At 37.2% G+C, this 20,795-nt stretch overlaps 1 protein-coding gene across 12 annotated transcripts in view; it reads left to right on the top strand.

Annotated features, from left to right (window-relative positions):
- MFSD8 (major facilitator superfamily domain containing 8) overlaps positions 1–20,551 on the top strand; it is a 49,362-nt gene extending 28,811 nt beyond the window's left edge. For 8 of the 12 annotated variants that reach the window (XM_003310454.6, XM_054683373.2, XM_063809846.1 and 5 more), the window contains 5 exons: positions 4,273–4,381; positions 6,547–6,681; positions 16,393–16,496; positions 16,585–16,832; positions 17,519–20,551. In XM_003310454.6, coding sequence (XP_003310502.1) covers positions 4,273–4,381; positions 6,547–6,681; positions 16,393–16,496; positions 16,585–16,832; positions 17,519–17,725 — 803 coding nt within the window. In that variant the 3' untranslated portion in view covers positions 17,726–20,551. The remainder of the gene's footprint in view (positions 1–4,272; positions 4,382–6,546; positions 6,682–16,392; positions 16,497–16,584; positions 16,833–17,518) is intronic. The other 4 variants (XR_010156696.1, XR_010156695.1, XM_063809848.1 and 1 more) reach the window with 2 other exon arrangements.
- Positions 20,552–20,795: the final 244 nt, after the last annotated feature.

Below are 20,795 nucleotides of genomic sequence, written 5' to 3'. Positions count from 1 at the left end.
TAGATCACCTGGAAGAATGAGAGAGAACAAGAATTTAGGAAGGGAGGTTAGATGAAAAGAGAAGATGATTTCAATTTGGATCAAGCTGAATATGCTGTTACTCTAGAACAACTAAAAAATCCCACAGGCATTTGTAATTTTGACAGTAGAAATAAAAGCTAGAGATAAAAATTTATGAGTCACCCAGTGAAACACACTATGGCAGCAAAAAGGGAGTGAGAGAAAGGATGGCATGATGATTCAAGTGTGGCAAAAGATTGTTGAATCTGAGGAATGAATATGTGAGAATATGTTTGAAAACTTTCAGAATAAAAAAAGAATGAGAGGTGAAGTGCCAGCAGTGCGTATAAACTCCTTTTTTCAAAGGTAAAAAATAGGAATGCTAACTTCAAGGAGCTATCAGGTAGTGAAGGAGGAAGTTAAGAGGGTGAGGTAGAGGTATGACAAAGGGAAGATATGTAAAAATCAGTATTTCAGAACTTGGAAGGGGATAATGATATACATCAGTGCTTCATTTACTTTAATGTGCTTAGAAATCACCTGGGAACCTTGTTAAGATGCAAATTCTGATTCATTAGGCTTAGGGTGATACTTAATAGGGTTGCCTGTAAAACACAGGATGTTGCTTCTCAGAATAGGGGAGTTAATAAAGAAATATAAAAATATAGAATTTATATATAATAATAAAACACAGAATGCCCAATTAAATTTGAATAATGTTTTAATATAAATATGTCCCACCCAGTTAAATTTGGATTTCAATAAACAACAAATAACGTTGGTTTTTTTTCTTTAATAGAGACAGGATCTTGCCATATTGTCCAGGCTGGCCTTAAACTCCTGGACTCAAGTGATCTGCCTCCCTGGGCCTCCCAAAGTGCTAGGATTACAGGTGTGAGCCACTGCACCTGGAAACAAATAACTTTTAGTATTAATACAATCCAGCTGGGCACAGTGGCTCATGCCTGTAATCCCAGCACTTTGGGAGGCCAAAGCAGGTGGATCACCTGAGGTCAGGAGTTCAAGACCACCCTTGGCCAACATGGTGAAACCCTGTCTCTGCTAAAAATATAAATATTAGCTGGGTGTGATGGCAGGCGCCTGTAGTCCCAGCTACTCATGAGGCTGAGGCAGGAGAATCGCTTGAACCTGGGAGGCAGAAGTTGCAGTGAGCCGATATCACGCCACGTACTCCAGCCTGGGTGACAGAGTGAGGCTCTGTCTCAAAAAGAAAAAAAAAAAAGTATAAATACAATCCAAATACTTCATGGAACATTCTTATACTTAACTTTCAAATATGGCACAGAACATATTTATATTAACACTTATTGTTTATCTGAAATTTAAATTTAACTGGGTCTCCTGTATATTTACTAAATCTGGCAACCCTAATGAGATGCTGAGCATCTACATTTACAACAAACTACCATGTGATGTGATGCTTCTGGTCTACAAATCACACTTTGTGCAGCAAAGATTGAGAGCTATGCTGCCCAATATAGTAGCCATTAGCCACATGTGGCTATTTAAATAAAGTAAATTTAAGAAATTATTTTCTGTCATACTAGCCACATTTCAAGTGCTCAATAATGGGTATATGTGGCTAGTGGCCACTGTATTAGCATAGATAAATAACATTTCCGTCATGTCACAGTTCTGTTGGGCAGCACTGTTCTAAAGTACAAATGGGAATGAGTTTAGAGAAGATGTAGTGTTTTCTTTTATGAGATTTCTAGTTACTTCAAAATAATTTTTATAAAATAAAATTTTTAAATTTCAATAAATGTTTGCATAAAATATGTCTGGTAAAAACTTCCATAATTGTTTTAATTTAAAGCTATTCAAATTTAAAGAGGTTATTATGAGACAGGATTATAATTTCTAATTGCATAGAATTTGAATCCATATACTAATGTAGTCTTTTAAAAAATGTGTAATTAGGATATCTAGTCAATCTGCATAGTCTAGGATGCAACATTTCTGAGATACCCCACTGAAGCCAACACTGAGTAGAAGCTATAGGAAACTAACCACATATTATGAAACAAACTCCAGTCTGACTTGGGGCAATATTGATACTGACTTGAAGGAGTAAAGACTGACTTCTAGGTGGTGATTAAGAATCAGAGAGGTCTATCCAAAATAGTACAAGAGGCACAACCATCAGGGCCTACCCCTGGCAAAGGTTCTGGACTAAGGTGGCCAGTTCTCTTTGTGTGATTACAAAGGAAGGTCATAAGGCTATGTTGAGCGTCCAAGGTGCTTAATTCCCTTTAAGTATAGCAGACTATTTCCAAATCTACTTATTGTTGGAGGAGGAACTCCTTCTCAAGAATCCTGAGATAGAAAAGCAGGCATTATTATGAAAAAAATCATAGAAACTTACTGCATCTTAGGAAAGCCCCCCCACCCACCCACCAACAACAACTGACACTACACACAATTTAAGATAGCATAAATAAACATATTTTTGTAATATTTTATGTATTAATACCTGGCATAGGCTGGGCGTGGTGGCTCACACCTGTAATCCCAGCACTTTGGGAGGCCGAGGCGGGCAGATCACGAGGTCAAGAGATTGAGACTATCCTGGCCAACATGGTGAAACCCCATCTCTACTAAAAATACAAAAATAGCTGTAGTCCCAGCTACTCGGGAGACTGAGACAGGAGAATCGCTTGAACCCGGGAGTTGGGGGTTGCATTGAGCAGAGATCGGGTCTCTGCACTCCAGCCTGGCAACAGAGCAAGACTCCGTCCCCCCCGCCAAAAAAAAAAAAAAAAATACCTGGCTTATTTTGGTATTTATTTGTGTAAAAATACTATTTTATTCTGAATAAGTGGATAAATTACAAAACAGTGTGATGAATATATATGAGTAGATTAATATGTCTGCATGATTCTCAGTTACATCAAGAATAGCTTAATGTGTATTAACCTTAAGGCGTTGTTCAAGATGAGAAGTCAGTACACTTACTTTGTCCTCCTTATTTATAAAACCACCGTCAAATCCTGATTATTTCTTTGCAGAAATATAAATGATAGGGGTTTTTAAAATGGTAATGATAACATAAGGATCTTTACGAATACTAATTTCTTGTTATTTATTTATTTATTTATTTATTTTTTGAGACAGAGTCTCTGTCACCCAGGCTGAAGTGCAGTGGCTCAATCTTGGCTCACTGCAACCTCAGTCTCCTGGTTAAAGCAATTCTCGTGCCTCAGCCTCTCAAGTGGCTGAGATTACAGGGATGTGGCACCACGCCCGGCTAATTCTTTTTTGTATTTTTAGTAGAGATGGGGTTTTGCCATGTTGGCCAGGCTGGTCTCAAACTTCTGACCTCAGGTGATCCACCTGCATTGGCCTCCCACCTGCTGTAATCCACATGTAATCCACATGTAAACCACATGTAATCCCACCTGCTGGGATTACATGTATGAGCCACCACTCCTGGCCATGAGTACTAATTTCATGTAACACTGAAATTCAAAATATATATCCATTGAAGTAAATCATAGAACTGGGAACTGATTTAATAAACCACTGGAGTTCTTCATGAAATTCTTGTAAGTCTAAGATTTAAGTAAGGTGGAAAAAATCTGCAGTTGAAATTTAAAGCAAATATATTTAGTATGAGATCACTATGTTAACAGAGTTCTATAAATTACATTCCTGTTTTTGGACTGAGATATACCAAGTACAAAATACATCTGAGTATTTCTTAAGATAACAGGATTGAAGTATATCTCTGGGGAAGAAAATTCACCTTGCTTTTAAATGCCATTTAAAAATTATTTCTGTCATATAAATTATCTTATTGTTGGCCATGCACAGTGGCTCACACGTGTAATCCCAACACTTTGGGAGGCCAAGGCGGGCGGACTGGTTGAGCTCAGGAGTTCAAGCCCAGACTGGGTAGCATGGTGAAACCTCATCTCTACAAAAAATATAAAAATTAGCTGGGCGTGGTAGTACATCTGTAGCCCCAGCTTCTTGGGAGGCTGAGGTAGGAGGATCACCTGAGCCTGGGGAGGTCAAGGCTGCGGTGAGCTGTGATCATGATACTGCACTCTAGTCTGGGTGACAGAGTGAGACCCTGTCTCAAAAAATAAAAATAAACAAATTCTCTTATTATTAAACTACTTTGAAGCCTAAAAATTTTTTTAAATGTTTATTTATAAATTTTGCTACAATGTAATTTCTACATTACTTTAATGTCATAAGAAAAATTAGATGTATAGGTAATGTAATTTTTCTCCTATTTCCCTATAGCAAGTACAGATGAAGCTCAGGTTCCCCAAGGAAATATTGACCAGGTTGCTGTTGTGGCCATCAATGTTCTGTTTTTTGTGGCTCTATTTATCTTTGCCCTTTTTGAAACGTAAGTTTTATTCCATCTTCATCTGAATCAGATTATGTTTTAACCTTTATTTCTTAATGCAATGTTAATTAGGCATATAGATGTTATTGAAAATCTTATGTAAGGCAAATTTTTCTTACCATGATGTAAAAAATGTATATACATTTTGTTGCTTGTAACTTGAATGTAGTTAATTATTTGTCCATAATCTTAACTACCTTATCTTATTTTCTTATAAAAGAATGTTTCACTACTCTTTCCCTCTTTCATCTAAGTTTTATGATAAATACAGTTATAAAACTTTAGTGCCATGATTTAATTATCCTTAAGCTCTATAATTTCCTACATATATGTGTATATATATATGATTCAATCTGGTAATTTTAACTCAATTTAATACCTGACCTTGAAGAAAAACCTAGTATATTACAAAATCTCTGCCTTGTGCAGGCTTTATTGACCTTTATCATATGGCTGTTTTATTTTTAAAATAACTTTCCATGAAATTATAAAAATAGTACATTCAAATCCCAAATATTACAACTGTATTTCTATATCCACTCCTTTCTGTGAAAGTAACCACTGCTAATACTTTAGTTTGTATTTTTTCAAACATTTTTCCTATGTATGTATAAGAGTGTATGTATATACATGTATCTATTAAACTTACATAGATTATGTGATATTATCATTTGACAACTTGGTTTATTTACTTGTTAATACATTGTGTCATTTTTATGTTAGTACTTGTAGGTTTGCTTGGTGTTTTTATTTTCAAAATTATTGAGATATATGAAAGTTCCAGCTCACCTGATATTTTAGGGGCAATTTTTTATTGTGGGAAAATATACATAACATAAAATTTATCATGTTAACTTTTTTTGTTTTGTTTTGAGACAGGGTCTCACTCTGTCACCCAGGCTGGAGTGCAGTGGTGCAATCACGGCTCACTGCAGCCTTGACCTCCTGGGCTCAGGTGACCTTCCAGCCTCAGCCCTCTAAGTAGCTGGGACCACAGGCATGCGCCACCATGCTCAGCTAATTTGTTTATATTTTTTGTAGAGACAGGATTTCCCCATGTTGCCCAGGCTGATCTCGAACTCCTGGGCTCAAGTGATTTGCTCACCTTGGCCTCCCAAAGTGCTGGGATTACAGACGTGAGCCTCCGCGCCTGGCACTATCATGTTAGCTATTTTTAAGGTATGCAGTTCAGTAGCATTAAGTGCATTCACAATGTTGTACAACCATGACCACTAGCTATTTCCAGAATGTTTTCATCATGCTAAACAGAAGTTCCATACCCATTAAACAGTAACATACCAATTAAACAATGTTAAATAAATTTCAGACTGGGTGTGGTGGCTCATGCCTGTAATCGCAGAACTTTGGGAGGTTGAGGCAGGTGTATCACTTGAGGTCAGGAGTTCAAGACCAGCCTGGCCATATGGTGAAACCCTGTCTATACTAAAAATACAAAAATTAGCTGGGTATGGTGGCAGGCGCCTTTAGTCCCAGCTACTCAGGAAGCTGAGGCAGGAGAATTGCTTGAACCCAGGAGATGGAGGTTGCAGTGAGCCAAGATCATGCCACTGCACTCCGGCCCAGGTGACAGAGTGAGACTTTGGCGTCTCAAAAATAATAGTAATAAACAATAAATATAAATTGCATTTTGTAGTCAGTTAATAGAGATCGAATGTAGGGAGAGAAACTTGGCAAGGAAGGATATAGTCATGTAAAGGAAGAGACATTGAGAGGTAAAGAGAAAAATATATATATTCAAAAATCCAGTATATTCTGATAACTTAATATAACATTATTGCATTGAAAGAGACCAATTTAATTAAAAATATAACCATGATTATTTAGTAATGTTAGAATGATAGGCATTATGATTGGTGTGGCTTGTTTCCTTTTCCTTTGTTTCAGACTTTCTGTAATATGGCTATATTAGTTATATAATTAAAATAAACATTAGGAAGTAAAATATGAGTAGGCAGACTTAGTAACTTAGGTATGTAACAACAAACGCTTAAAATGTGTTCAAACTTTTGCTTAGGTCTGTTGTCATTGCTAAAAGGCATGCACATTCTTGAATGTGTAGCTGTTGTTATTAAAACTTACACTTCACTTTAAGTATAACAGTTACTGTGATTTAAATAAAATAAGAATAATTTTTTTTTTCTTAGCATCATTACTCCATTAACAATGGATATGTATGCCTGGACTCAAGAACAAGCTGTGTTATATAATGGCATAATACTTGCTGCTCTTGGGGTTGAAGCTGTTGTTATTTTCTTAGGAGTTAAGTTGCTTTCCAAAAAGTAAGTTAAGTGTTTTTGGTTTTATGTCTGTTTTTAAAAAATAAAACAAAAAACAGAGCTAACAATGCAAATGGATGTACCAGGAAAATAATTTAAAGCTTTTTTTTGCACACAAATTTACAATTTATTAAGAGATTATCATATTTCTATACACTACAGCATTTCTTTGGTAAAACAAAATTTCTCACAAAGTATATAATTGACTCTTATTTATCTTTTGTCTACTATGTTTTCCTGAAAGTATATTTCATAAACCATTGTTCTACTGTATTGTAATATATATTGTGCAACAAAAAAGATTCAGTGGTTAAGTTTGGAAAACCTTGGTTAAGATTACCAAACTTATTCTAGAACTTCTATCCACAGTATATATATTCTATATCATCATCATGGCAAATAAAATTTGTGTCATTTCCCAGACCACACAACACTCTTTTTTTTTTTGAGACAAGGTCTCGTATTGTTACCCATACTGGAATGCAGTGGTGCAATCATGGCTCAGTGCAGCCTAATGGGCTCAAGAGATCCTCTCATCTCAGCCTCCTGAATAGCTGGACTACAGGCATGACCACCACACCTGGCTAATTTCTTTTATTTTTATTTTTTGTAGAGATATTATCTCACTATGTTGCCCAGACTAGTCTCATTCCTGGGCTCACGCAGTCCTCCAGCCTCAGTCTCCCAAAGTGTTGGGATTACAGGCATGAGCCACTGCGCCCAGCATAAGTGTTTTTTAATTGATACGTGATAGATGTACATATGTTTGGGGTATGAGTGATCATTTGATACATTCGTATAATGTATAAAGATCAAATCAAGATAATTGGGATACCATCACTTTAAATATTTACCTTTTCTTTATGCTAGGAACATTTGAATTACTCTTTTCTAGCTTTTGACATGTACACTAAATTATTGCTAACTATAGTCACCCTACTGAGCTATTGAAAACTAGGTCTTATTTCTTCTAACTGTGTATTTGTACCCATTAATCAACTATTGTTTATTGCCTCCTTCCCGCTATTATTCGTGGCCTCTGGTAACTACCAATCTAGTCTCTTTCTTTCTTTTCTTCTTTTTTTTTTTCTTTTTGTAAAAGATGGCGTCTCACTCTGTTGCCCAGAATGGAGTGGAGTGGAGTGATCATAGCTCATGGCAGCCTCAGACTCCTGGGCTGAAGCAATCCTCCTGTCTCAGCTTCATGAGTAGTTAGGACTACAGGCATGTGCCATAATGCCTGGCTAATTTTTTTTTTTAACTTTTTGTAGAGCCAAGATCTTGCTTTGTTTCCTGGGCTCACCAATCTACTCTCTATCTTCATGAGATTCTTTTTTTTTTTTTTTTTTTTTTTTTTTTTGTGACGGAGTCTCGCTCTGTTGCCCAGGCTGGAGTGCAGTGGCACGATCTCAGCTCACTGCAACCTCCACCTCCTGGGTTCCAGCGATTCTCACGCCTCAGCCTCCTAAGTAGCTGGGACTACAGGCACATGCCATCACACCTGGCTAATTTTTTTATTTTTATTTTTAGTAGAGACGGATTTCACCATGTTAGCCAGGATGGTCTCGATCTCCTGACCTCATGATCTGCCCGCCTCAGCCTCCCAAAGTGCTGGGATTACAGGCGTGAACCACCGCTGCCGACCTGAGATTCACTTTTTTAGCTCCCACATGAGTGAGAACATGTGATAATTTGTCTTTCTGTGCTTGGCTTATTTCACTTAACATAATGACCATGAATTCCATCTATGTTACCCCAAATGATGGGATTTCATGGTTTCAATGGCTGAACAATATTCATATATATATATATATACACCACATTTATCCATTCATCCATTGATGGCCACTTAGGTTGGTTTCATATTTTGACTATTGTGAATAGTGTTGAAATGAACATGGGAGTGCAAATGTGTCTTTGATATATTGATTTCATTTCTTTTAGATATATACCTAGTAATGGGATTGCTGGTTCATATGGCAGTTCCATTTTAAGTTTTTAGGAACTTCTGTACTGTTTTCCATAGTGGTTTTACTAATTTACATTCCCACCAACAGTATACAAGGGTTCCCCTTTCTCCACATCCTCGCCAGCATCCATTGTTCCCTCTTTTTGATTAAAGCCATTTTAATTGGGTTGAGAGAATACCTAATTGTGGTTTTGATTTGCATTTCTCTGATGATTAGTGATGTCGAACATTTTTTATGTACTTAGTGGCCTTTTATATGTCTTTTGAGAATGTCTATTCACTGTTTGAAAGAATCATTTTGAGGGCCTGGTGCAGTGGCTCATGCCTGTAATCCCAGCATTTTGGGAGGCCAAGGCAGCTGGATCATTTGGGGTCAGCAGTTCGAGACCAGTCTGGCCAACATGGTGAAACCCCATTTCTACTAAAAATACAAAAATTTTTCTACTAAAAATACAGGGCGTGGTGGCACATTTCTACTAAAACACAAAAATTTTTCTACTAAAAATAGAGGGTGTGGTGGCATGTGCGTGTAGTCCCAGCTACTCAGGAGGCTAAGGCAAGAGAATCGCTTCAACCTGGGAGGTGGAGGTTGCAGCAGTGAACCAAGATCACACCACTGCCCTCCAGCCTGGGTGACAGAGTGAGATTTCATCTCAAAATAAATAAATAAATACAAATAAATAAAAGAATAATTTTGGCCAGGTATGGTGACTCACATCTGCAACCCCAGCAATTTAGGAGGCTAAGATGGGAGGATCATTTCAGCCCAGGAGTTAGTTAGAGACCAGCCTGGGCAACATAGTGAGATCTTATCTCACTATGATATAATGAGATCCCTATTTCTTCACAGACACACACACAAACACAATTAGCTGGGTGTGTTGGAGCATGCCTGTAGTCCCAGCTACTTGGGAGGTTGAGGCGAGAGGATTGCTTGAGCCCAGGAGTTTGAGGCTGCAGTGAGCTGTGATTGTACCACTACACTCCAGTCTGGGTGACAGAGCAAGACCCATCTCTTAAAAAAAGAATCATTTTGTAAAAGTACAACTGTAAGGAACATATTTTTAGGGAAATGCTTGTGTAAAATTAAGTTCGGTCATATAGTCTATGGTGGAACATTAGTTGATGAATTTAGACAGTTCTATTTAAGTATTCCTCAAATACAGATACTCTTTAACTTGCAATGGGGCTACATCCTGATAAACTGATCATCATAAGTTGAAAATAGCACTAAGTTGAAAATACAGGCTGGGTGCAGTGGTTCACGCCTGCAATCCCAGCACTTTGGGAGGCCGAGGCGGGCAGATCACCTGAGGTCAGAAGTTTGAGACCAGCCCGGCCAACGTGGTGAAACCCCGTCGTAACTAAATACACAAAAATTAGCTGGGTGTGGTGGCCAGTGCCTGTAATCACAGCTGCTCCACAGGTGGAGGCACAAGAATCGCTTGAACCCAGGAGGTGGAGGTTGCAATGAGCCATTGCATTCCAGCCTGGATGACAAGAGTGAAATTCCATCTCAAAAAAAGCGAAAAAAAAAAAAAAAAAACATTTAATACACCTAACCTACGGAGCATTGCAGCTTAGCTTAGCCTACTTTAAACACACTCCAACACTCACATTAGTTTTCAGTTTGGCTAAATCATCTAACACAAAGCGTATTTTATAATAAAGTGTTGGATATCTCATGTAATTTGCCAAATACAGTATACTGTAGATTATAGTACTGGATGTTTACCTTTGTGATCATGTGGCTGATTAGGAGCTGTGGCTCTCTGCTGCTGTCCAGCATCATGAAACAGTATCATACCACAGATCACTAGTCTGGAAAAATATCAAAATTCAAAATTTGAAGTGTGGTTTCTACTGAATGAGTATCACTTTCCTGCTGTTGTAAAGCTGAACAGTTCTAAGTTGGACACTCATAAGTCAGAGACTATATGTACTTTAATAAGGTTCTAAAATTAATCAACAAATGTTAAGTCAGTGTATCAGGTTCAGTGCTATGGGGGTATTATGAGAATTCTTGTCCTTATGGAGCCAAGTAGAGGGATCAAGATATAAGATAGACATATATTTATATTCAAAGTTAATAGGAAGTACATTACATCTTGCTACAGAAGTAGAGCAGTGCTGCTGATACACATTCTTATAGAATGTCCAATACCATCCCCTCAAAGCACGTGTATTCCAGTAGGGGGAAAGCCAATAAACACAAATGTGAAGTCAGATAGTGGTAAGTACTACAAAGAAGAATAGAAGAGAAAAGAATAAGGAGTGACAAGGGCAGGGCTGGGAAGTGGGGAAATGTTGTATTTGATACACTGCTCAAGGAAGGTATATATGAGGAAGTTACATTTAAGCTGAGACCTTAGTGAAGTCAGCAAAGAGCCATGCAATGGCCTGGAACTCTCTTCCTCGGGAAGGCTGAGCTTTGTGTGTTTAAGGAACAAGCAGAAAGGCTGATTTGACAAGAGCAGAGTGAGGGAAAAGGCAAATGATAAATTAGGTTAGAAAGATGTGAAGCCTGTTGGTATTCCGAGGGCAATGGAAGTCATTGGGTTTTTGTTGGTTGTTTGGTTGTTTGGTTTTTATGCATGTATTTTGGAAGACATTGGTTTTGTTTTTATGTTTTACTGTTATGCAGAATTTCCAACATATACCAAAGTCTAGAGAGCATCATGTACTGAATCTCCAATATCCATTACCCAGCTTCAACAATTATAAGCACTTAGACAATCCTGTTCCATCTCTACCTCTAGCTATTCCACACTCTCTTTCCCCTGTACCTGGATTATTTTGAAGCTGATCCTAGGCATCATTTCATATCTTCCATAAATATTTCAGTATGTGTCTCTAAAGTTAATGATATTATCTCATCCAAAAAAGTGACTTATTAATATCATCACATATTCAGGTAGCATTCACATTTTCTCCACTGTCTCAAGTGTTTTTTGGCTTTGTTTTGTTGTATTTGTTTTTCAGTATGTTCACTAGACTCAGGCTCTTAAGTTTCTTAAGTCTCTTTTAATCAATAAGTTTCTTCTCCATCTCTGTTTTTTTTTCTCTTTTCCTCTTACAAATTGAAGAAACCAGGATTTTTGCACTATAGTTTCCCACATTTTGGATCTTAGTGATTGCATCACTGGTGTTTTGAAGACATTTTCCTTTCTGCTATATTTTTCTTTTTTTTTTTTATTATTATACTTTTTTTTTTTTTTTTGATGGAGTTTCATCTTGTTGCCCAGGCTGGAGTGCCATGGCGCGATCTTGGCTCACCGCAACCTCCACCTCCCGGGTTCAAGCCATTCTCCTGCCTCAACTTCCCGAGTCTGAGTAGCTGGGATTACAGATGTGTGCCACCCCACCCAGCTAATTTTTGTATTTTTAGTAGAGACAAGGTTTCACCATGTTGGCCTGGATGGTCTCGATCTCCTGACCTCAGATGATCCGTCCTCCTCGGCCTCCCAAAGTACTGGGATTACAGGCGTGAGCCACCACACCCAGCCTTTGTTATACTTTGAGTTCTGGAATACATGTGCAGGTTTGTTACATAGGTATAAATGTACTATGGTGATTTGCTGCACCCATCAACCCATCATCTACATTAGGTATTTCTCCTAATGCTATCCCTCCTCTAGCCCCCCACCCCGCAATAGGCCCCTGTGTGTGATGTTCCCCTCCCTGTGTCCATGTATTCTCTTTGTTCAACTCCCACTTACGAGTGAGAACATGTGGCGTTTGTTTTTCTGTTCCTGTGTTAGTTTGCTGAGAATGATGGTTTCCAGCTTCATCCATGTTACTGTAAAAGACATGAACATCCTTTTTTATGGCTGCATAGTTTTCCATGGTGTATATGTGCTACATTTTCTTTATCCAGTCTGTCATTGATGGGCATTTGGGTTGGTTCCAAGTCTTTACTATTGTGAATAGTGCTGTAATAAACATACATGTGCATGTGTCTTCATAGTAGAATGATTTATAATCCTTTGGGTATATACCCAGTAATGGGATTGCTGGGTCAAATGGTATTTCTGGTTCTAGATCCTTGAGGAATTGCCACACTGTCTTCCACAATGGTTGAACTAATTTACACTCCCACCAACAGTGTAAAGGTGTTCCTATTTCTCCACATCCTCTCCAGCATCTGTTGTTCCCTGACTTTTTAATGATTGCCACTCTAACTGGTGTGAGATGGTATCTCATTGTGATTTTGATATGCATTTCTCTAATGACCAGTGATGATGAGCTTTTTTTCATATGTTTGTTGGCTGCATAAATGTCTTCTTTTATCCTTTGCCCACTTTTTGATGGGGTTGTTTTTTTCTTGTAAATTTGTTTAAGTTCCTTGTAGATTCTGGATATTAGACCTTTATCAGATGGATAGATTGCAAAAATTTTCTCCCATTCTGTAGGTTGCTTGTTCACTCTGATGATAGTTTATTTTGCTGTGCAGAAGCTCTTTAGTTTAATTAGATCCCATTTATCAATTTTGTTTTTTGTTGCCATTGCTTTTGGTGTTTTAGTCATGAAGTCTTTGCCCATGCCTATGTCCAGAATGGTATTGCCTAGGTTTTCTTCTAGGGTTTTTATGGTTTTAGGTCCTATGTTTAAGTCTTTGATCTATCTTGAGTTAATTTTTGTATAAGGTATAAAGAAGGGGCCCAGTCTCAGTTTTCTGCGTATGGCTAGCCAGTTTTTCCAACACCATTTATTAAATAGGGAATCCTTTCCCTATTGCTTGTTTTTGTCAGGTTTGTCAAAGATCAGATGGTTGTAGATGTGTGGTGTTATTTCTGAGGCCTCTATTATGTTCCATTGGTCTATATATCTGTTTTGGTACAAGAATCATGCTGTTTTGGTTACTGTAGCCTTGTAGTGTAGTTTGAAGTCAGGTATTGTGATGTCTCCAGCTTTGTTCTTTTTGCTTAGGATTGTCTTGGCTATATGGGCTCTGTTTTGGTTCCGTATGAAATTTAAAGTAGTTTTTTTCTAATTCTGTGAAGAAAGTCAATGGTAGCTTGATGGGGATAGCATTGAATCCATAAGTTACTTTGGACAGTATGGCCATTTTCACAATATTGATTCTTACTGTCCATGAGCATGGAATGTTTTTCCATTTGTTTGTGTCCTCTCTTATGTCCTTGAGCAGTGGTTTGTAGTTCTCCTTGAAGAGGTCCTTCACATCCCTTGTAAGTTGTATTCCTAGATATTTTATTCTCTTTGCAGCAATTGTGAATGGCAGTTCACTCTTGATTTGGCTCTCTGTTTGTCTGTTATTGGTATATAGGAATGCTTGTGATTTTTGCACATTGATTTTTTATCCTGAGACTTTGCTGAAGTTGCTTGTCAGCTTAAGGAGATTTTGGGCACCACTGGTCCCACAGAAATACAAACTACCGTCAGAGAATACCACAGTATTCTCTAATACTATAAACACCTCTATGCAAATAAAATAGAAAATCTAGAAGACACGGATAAATTCCTGGATACATACACCCTCCCAAGACTAAACCAGGAAGAAGTCGAATCCCTGAATTGACCAATAATAAGTTCTGAGATTGAGGCAGTAATTAATAGCCTACCAACCAAAAAAAGCCCAGGACCAGATAGATTCACAGCCGAATTCTATCGGAGGTACAAAGTTTCCATTCCTTCCGAAACTCCATTCCTTCTGTAACTATGCCAAACTGTAGAAGAAGAGGGACTCCTCCCTAACTCATTTTATGAGGCCAGCATCATCCTGATACCAAAACCTGGCAGAGACACAACAAAAAAAATTTAAGGCCAATATCCCTGATGAACATCGATGCAAAAATCCTCAATAAAATACTGGCAAACCCAGGCCAGGTGCGGTGGCTCACGCCTGTAATCTCAGCACTTTGGGAGGCTGAAGTGTGTGGATCACGAGGTCAGGAGGTCGAGACCATCCTGGCTAACACAGTGAAACCCCATCTTTACTAAAAATACAAAAAAAATTAGCCAGTCGTGGTGGCAGGCACCTGTAGTCCCAGCTACTCGGGAGACTGAGGCAGGAGAATGGCATGAACCCGGGAGGCGGAGTTTGCAGTGAGCCAAGTTCACGCCACTGCATACCAGCCTGGGAGACTGAGCGAGACTCTGTCTCAAATAATAGTAATAATAATAAAATAAAAATAAATAAAAATAAAAAATAAAATACTGGAAAACTGAATTCAGCAGCACATCAAAAAGCTTATCCACCACGATCAAATCTGCTTCATCCCTGGGATGCAAGGCTGGTTCAACATACACAAATCAATAAATGTAATCCATCTCATAAACAGAACCAATGACAAAAACCACATGATTATCTCAATATATGCAGAAAAGGCCTTTGATAAAATTCAACACTCCTTCATGTTAACAACACTCAATAAACTGATATTGATGGAACGTATCTCAAAATAATAAGCGCTATTTATGACAAACCCACAGCAAGTATCATACTGAATGGGCAAAAACTGGAAGCATTCCCTTTGAAAACCGGCACAAGACAAGGATGCCCTCTCTCACCTCTCCTGTTCAACATAGTGTTGGAAGTTCTGGCCAGGGCAATCAGGCAAGAGAAAGAAATAAAGGGTATTCAATTAGGAAATGAGAAAGTCAAATTGCCTCTGTTTGCAGATGACATGATTGCTGTATTTCTTAAAAACTAGTACTTGCATCTAGAAGCTTGATGAAATTTGGGTTCAATTTTTTGGCAAGAATACTTTATAGGTGGGGATATGTGCTTATATCAGAAGAAATATAATGTTTTGTTTATCTCTTCTTAACATGTAAGTAGCCACTGATTATTCCATAGATCCATTAATTCATTAATGAATCATTACAAAATTCTGGTATTTTAATTCTATCATTCCTTTATTTATTTGCTAGAATACTTACCATGAAGAGAATCTTTCCCTCACCAACTATTTGGTTAACCTGAGCTACAGTTGTATAGGAAAGGCAGGATAAAGGCTTGATTATTTTCTTTTGTTTCCCTAACATCCTCAAAAACTGACCAAAGAGTACTTTATTTTAATATACTATGAATTCATAGATTATAACACTTTTTTTTTTTTTGGCGACAGGGTCTTGCTCTGTCACCCAGTTTGGAGTGCAGTGGTGCCATCACAGCTCACTGCAACCTTGACCTCCTGGGCTCAAGTAATCCTCCTGCCTCAACCTCCTAAGTAGCTAGAACTACAGGCACCAAATACCACTCCCGGCTAATTTTTAAAATTTTTTGTAGAGATGGGGTCTTGCTATGTTGCCCAGGCTGGTTTTGAACTTCTGGCATCAAGCAGTCCTCCCGCTTTGGCCTCCCAAAGTACTGGGGTTATAGGTGTGAGCCACTACACCAGGCCACAGATGATAATACTTTTTGTGTGTTTCAATCCATTGCCATTATTATTCTGTTTTGGTACTCACATTGTCACATTTTTGGCCAGCTTCTTCAAATTGGCTGAGTCAAAAAGACTCATGACCTAGTAGTCACTGATAACTTCTGTGCTTTTTGCTGTGAAAGATCTGAGCTCATCTACTTTTTGTGTCCCAGACCTTAAGTCAGCCATTTTTCAGAGGAGTCCTGGTTATTTTTAGTGGAAAATTATATTTAGCATTCTTTTTAATGGATATATCACTAAAAGTACAAGATATTATTTTTAGTTTTTAAAATTATGAAAGTCATGAAACTATGTTATAATGTTTCATTTTAAAATTACAGAGTTTCTGTTCTTTAACAGGATTGGCGAGCGTGCTATTCTACTGGGAGGACTCATCGTTGTATGGGTTGGCTTCTTTATCTTGTTACCTTGGGGAAATCAATTTCCCAAAATACAGTGGGAAGGTATAGCCATACATAATTCTATAATGTTAACCTCTGTTATTTATCTAAAATCAACAAGTAATGCACTGCAATGGTTTTGTTTTTACAGATTTGCACAATAATTCAATCCCTAATACCACATTTGGGGAAATTATTATTGGTCTTTGGAAGTCTCCAATGGAAGATGACAATGAAAGACCAACTGGTTGCTCGATTGAACAAGCCTGGTGCCTCTACACCCCAGTGATTCATCTGGCCCAGTTCCTTACATCAGTTGTGCTAATAGGATTAGGCTATCCAGTCTGCAATCTTATGTCCTATACTCTATATTCAAAAATTCTAGGACCAAAACCTCAGGTAAGCCAGGTACCCTGACATTGCAATTATAGAAAATATACTTGTAAGCACTCACATTTTTTGCTGCCATTCTCTATTTTTACACAGACTGATTTGAGGGATTTTTATCATATTCAGCATTTAAAATTTTTAAAAATCCCACAACTTCTAAAAAGTTCATTCTTGGGTAGGTTATGTGGGTTATAGTTTTGGATACAGAAGTTGTAGGAGTGGCATTGTGGTAGAGTGTAAAGTGGCACAGTGGAGTCAGCCAAATATGGCTTCAAACTTCTTGAACAAGTTACTTAAACTTTCTGAGTTTCAGCTTCTACCTTTGCTAAACGGGCATAACACCTGTCATCGAAACTTGTGAACATTACAAATGATGTATGTAAAGCACCTACCTCAGTGACTGGCATGTAGCAGGTACAAAATAAATGTTAGCTTTAAAAGGTATTTTAATCAATTTTATTATTCCCAGGGCTTCAGCAGACATTAAGTTTTTCCCTTTACACTCCTTTTATTTTTTTTAATCTGACTTAATATCAAATGCTATATTTATAGGAGGCATTTTATGTTTAATTTAAAAGTAAAAGATGCAGAAACGATTCTTGTAAGTTTGCTGTAGTTTGGTAATACCATTTCTTTGTTTTTAAATAACTAAACCCCAATATCAATCTGCTTGTCCTCCATTTCACCCCCAACAGGGTGTATACATGGGCTGGTTAACAGCATCTGGAAGTGGAGCCCGGATTCTTGGGCCTATGTTCATCAGCCAAGTGTATGCTCACTGGGGACCACGATGGGCATTCAGCCTGGTGTGTGGAATAATAGTGCTCACCATCACCCTCCTGGGAGTGGTTTACAAAAGACTCATTGCTCTTTCTGTAAGATATGGGAGGATTCAGGAATAAACTAGCTAAGACTGTGATGGAAACTACTTGCTGTGTGGCACTTCCTGGTCTAAAGCTCTGCTAGACAATTGCGGTGAGCCAGTCTCCAAGAATCAGACTACAGATATTGCAGATTTTGAAGAACAAGAACATATGTTGAATAACAGAGAGAATTCTACATGTCATTGTGAATAGTAGGTTATATAAAAACATACTAGATGATAATTTCCTTACCTCAGAAATGAAATATTATTCTTATAATACCTTTTTATGGTTGCATGAACTAATGAGTGAATGGACAATGATGAATAAATGTGAAGCTGTATTCTTAATACCCACTGCAGAAGTGTCATTAAAATAATATACAGTGGAACCAGAAAGAGGGTTCTGTAAGAATTAGCCATAGCAGAACAAAATTATAGAATTTTAAATACCTCTACCCAAGTAGAGGTATTTTTATTCAGACACCTACTTTTTATTTATTAAAAAATGCATTTTCTATTATCAAGTTCACTTATGAAATAAAAATTATAACACATATTTTCCATTTAGCATGCCTAACATCCTACCTTGCCTTCTATGAGTCTTTCTTCTAATACTACACCTCTGCCTTATTTTAGTTCAGGGTTTCACTAAGTAACCCCTACATTAATAAATGAGTATGAATAATGCTAATATTTGAGCAATACAGAGGATTAAGAGATCAAGATACTTCACTGCCTATTAGCCTAATAGGGATACCTACTTTCTTTCAAATGCCAATAATTCACATTAGAAACATAATCCAGATATGTGTTATTTTATATATATATATATACAAAACAGTAAATGGTTTCTTAAAATTATTGCTATTTTTCAACCCCCTTAAACTGGAGAAAAACATTTAATTAGTAAAACATTAATTAATTTACTTTAATTTTTCCCATCTCTCAGTAGTGGCGGGGAGGAACACAACAGTTTTCAATCTATGTCTGCATAGTTGTATAGAGCTGCAGAATTTTAGTTGGATTTTTAATTTGGATGATCCCTGACAGCCCCAACCTAGTCAGGCTAATAAGTATTTGAGGCAAAATGGCTTTAATCTAACAATTTACTGAGTTTACCTGAAGTTGGCTAAATAACACTGTATGTTTAACTTCTACCTCTACATAAGTTGAATGCTGATAAAAGGAACTAGTAGATAACTATGTATATTGATAAGCACTGTTACAGAAAATGCAAAAATATTTCTAAACACTTTTCCAAATGTTTTCTACTTTAAGTTAGAAATAGTTTCAAATCTGAGAATAAACACTATATAATCTGCACTTTATAGGTTGGGTGCAGTGTCTCATGCCTGTAATCCCAGCACTTTGGAAGGCCAAGGCAGGAGGATTGCTTGAGGCCAGGAATTCAAGACCAGCCTGGGAAACAAAGTGAGACCCTGTCTTTACAAAAAATAAAAACAAAAATTTAAAACTGTATAATCTGCACTTTATGCTAAACTAGCTGTGCTCTTAAACTCAATTTTTTCAGCTCTAATAAAGGGCTTAATTTGATAGAATTATTCTACGATTAAATTTTGAAGACTGTTTTCACTCTCCTCTGCCGCCCATAGCAAGACTGCTTCCATAGATTTCTCAGAACCGTAGCCAGTTCTGGCTATTTGGTCAAGTCTGGGATCCCTCTTACCTGCTATTCTGCAGCTGCTTTCTCTGTCTTACATCTTTTGGGCCACGTCTAATCTTAAAGAGTAAACTCTACCCTTGGTTTGCATAGTGTTCGTGACAAAAATAACAAGAATAATGGTAATGATGAAAATGATAAGAGCAAAATTTGTGGAGTGCTTTCCACATTCCAGGTAATGTGTAACATACAATTTAATTCTTACAGCAGTCTTACGGAGTGAAAATACTATTATGATTCCCGTTTTACAGATGAAAGAATGGAGGCACAGAAAAGTTACTTGTCTAAGTAACAGTCTATCCTTAAAGTCCACAGTCTTAACCACTTGATTTTTCATAGTGAGGAAAATATCCCAGAAAGTTGCAGTTTCAATTAATTACTAATTGTAGGGTAATTTAACTATACCAATGACTCCTACTAGCAGAAATATTTGGGCAACATAAGCCCACTGACTGGAGCTTTTGTCTTAGCATAATAACCTGTTTCCAGCAAGAATATAACAGAAAAGTTTCCCAGCTTTCAAAAGTTTATAATATTGATTAAAATTTAGATAAACTTAACCTTACACAAATGACTCTTACTTTCCTTTTTATTGAGAGCATTTTCTTTGGAGCATTTTCTTCTTTGGAGGATTATACCTTGCTCATTTAGGCACAAAAGAAGGCGAAAGGAAGTAACATGGGATTGGGAAAAGAGCAAGGAGATAAAGTTTGAGGAAAAAAAATCACCATGTTGATGTCTTCTTGAGTAGGCCAAGTTGCATATAAAGAGAAAATGACAACAGGAGATTTTAAGGTATGATATATTGTTAAGAGTAGTACATATTTAAGAAGAGAAAATATGTTTTTGAAAACAAATTTAAACTTGAAAGGATGATTTTCATATTTTGAAGGGATTTATAACTTCACAAAGCATCTCCATTCTATCTTGTTCAGCTTTACATTTAAAAATAAACTCTTCTTGTTCATATAAACCTTATCTCTTACATAAAGTGAAATCTGTTAATTTTTTGTTTTGACAAGGATAAACTACTTATCTGCATCTGTTTAAGAATAGATTAACTTATTTTGAGAAGAAATTCTGGGCACCATTTTTGACCATTGAAGACTTATTTGTAATTTAATTTCTACTTTACATTGTGAATGTTCATTTTCTAATAAACAAGATTATTTTGCATATGTACCTTAAGCTTTAAAACTTTATTCAGTCGTCTTTCAGTACATATTTAAGGGGGTACCCACTATGTGCCAATTACAATGTCATTTGGGGGATTGTGCGGTAAACAAAACACACAGAGCTCTGACCTTCATGAGGCTTATGTACCAGCAAGAAAGTCAGATATTCACAAGATGATTTCACAGATGATTATGATTGAGGGAAGGGTGATGAGAGAGAAGCATAGGGAGCTATGAGGGTGAATATGATT

This window comes from Pan troglodytes, chromosome 3 (genome assembly GCF_028858775.2).
Source record: "Pan troglodytes isolate AG18354 chromosome 3, NHGRI_mPanTro3-v2.0_pri, whole genome shotgun sequence".
Lineage (NCBI taxonomy): Eukaryota > Metazoa > Chordata > Mammalia > Primates > Hominidae > Pan > Pan troglodytes.
This window is presented reverse-complemented; position numbering and strand designations above follow the sequence as displayed.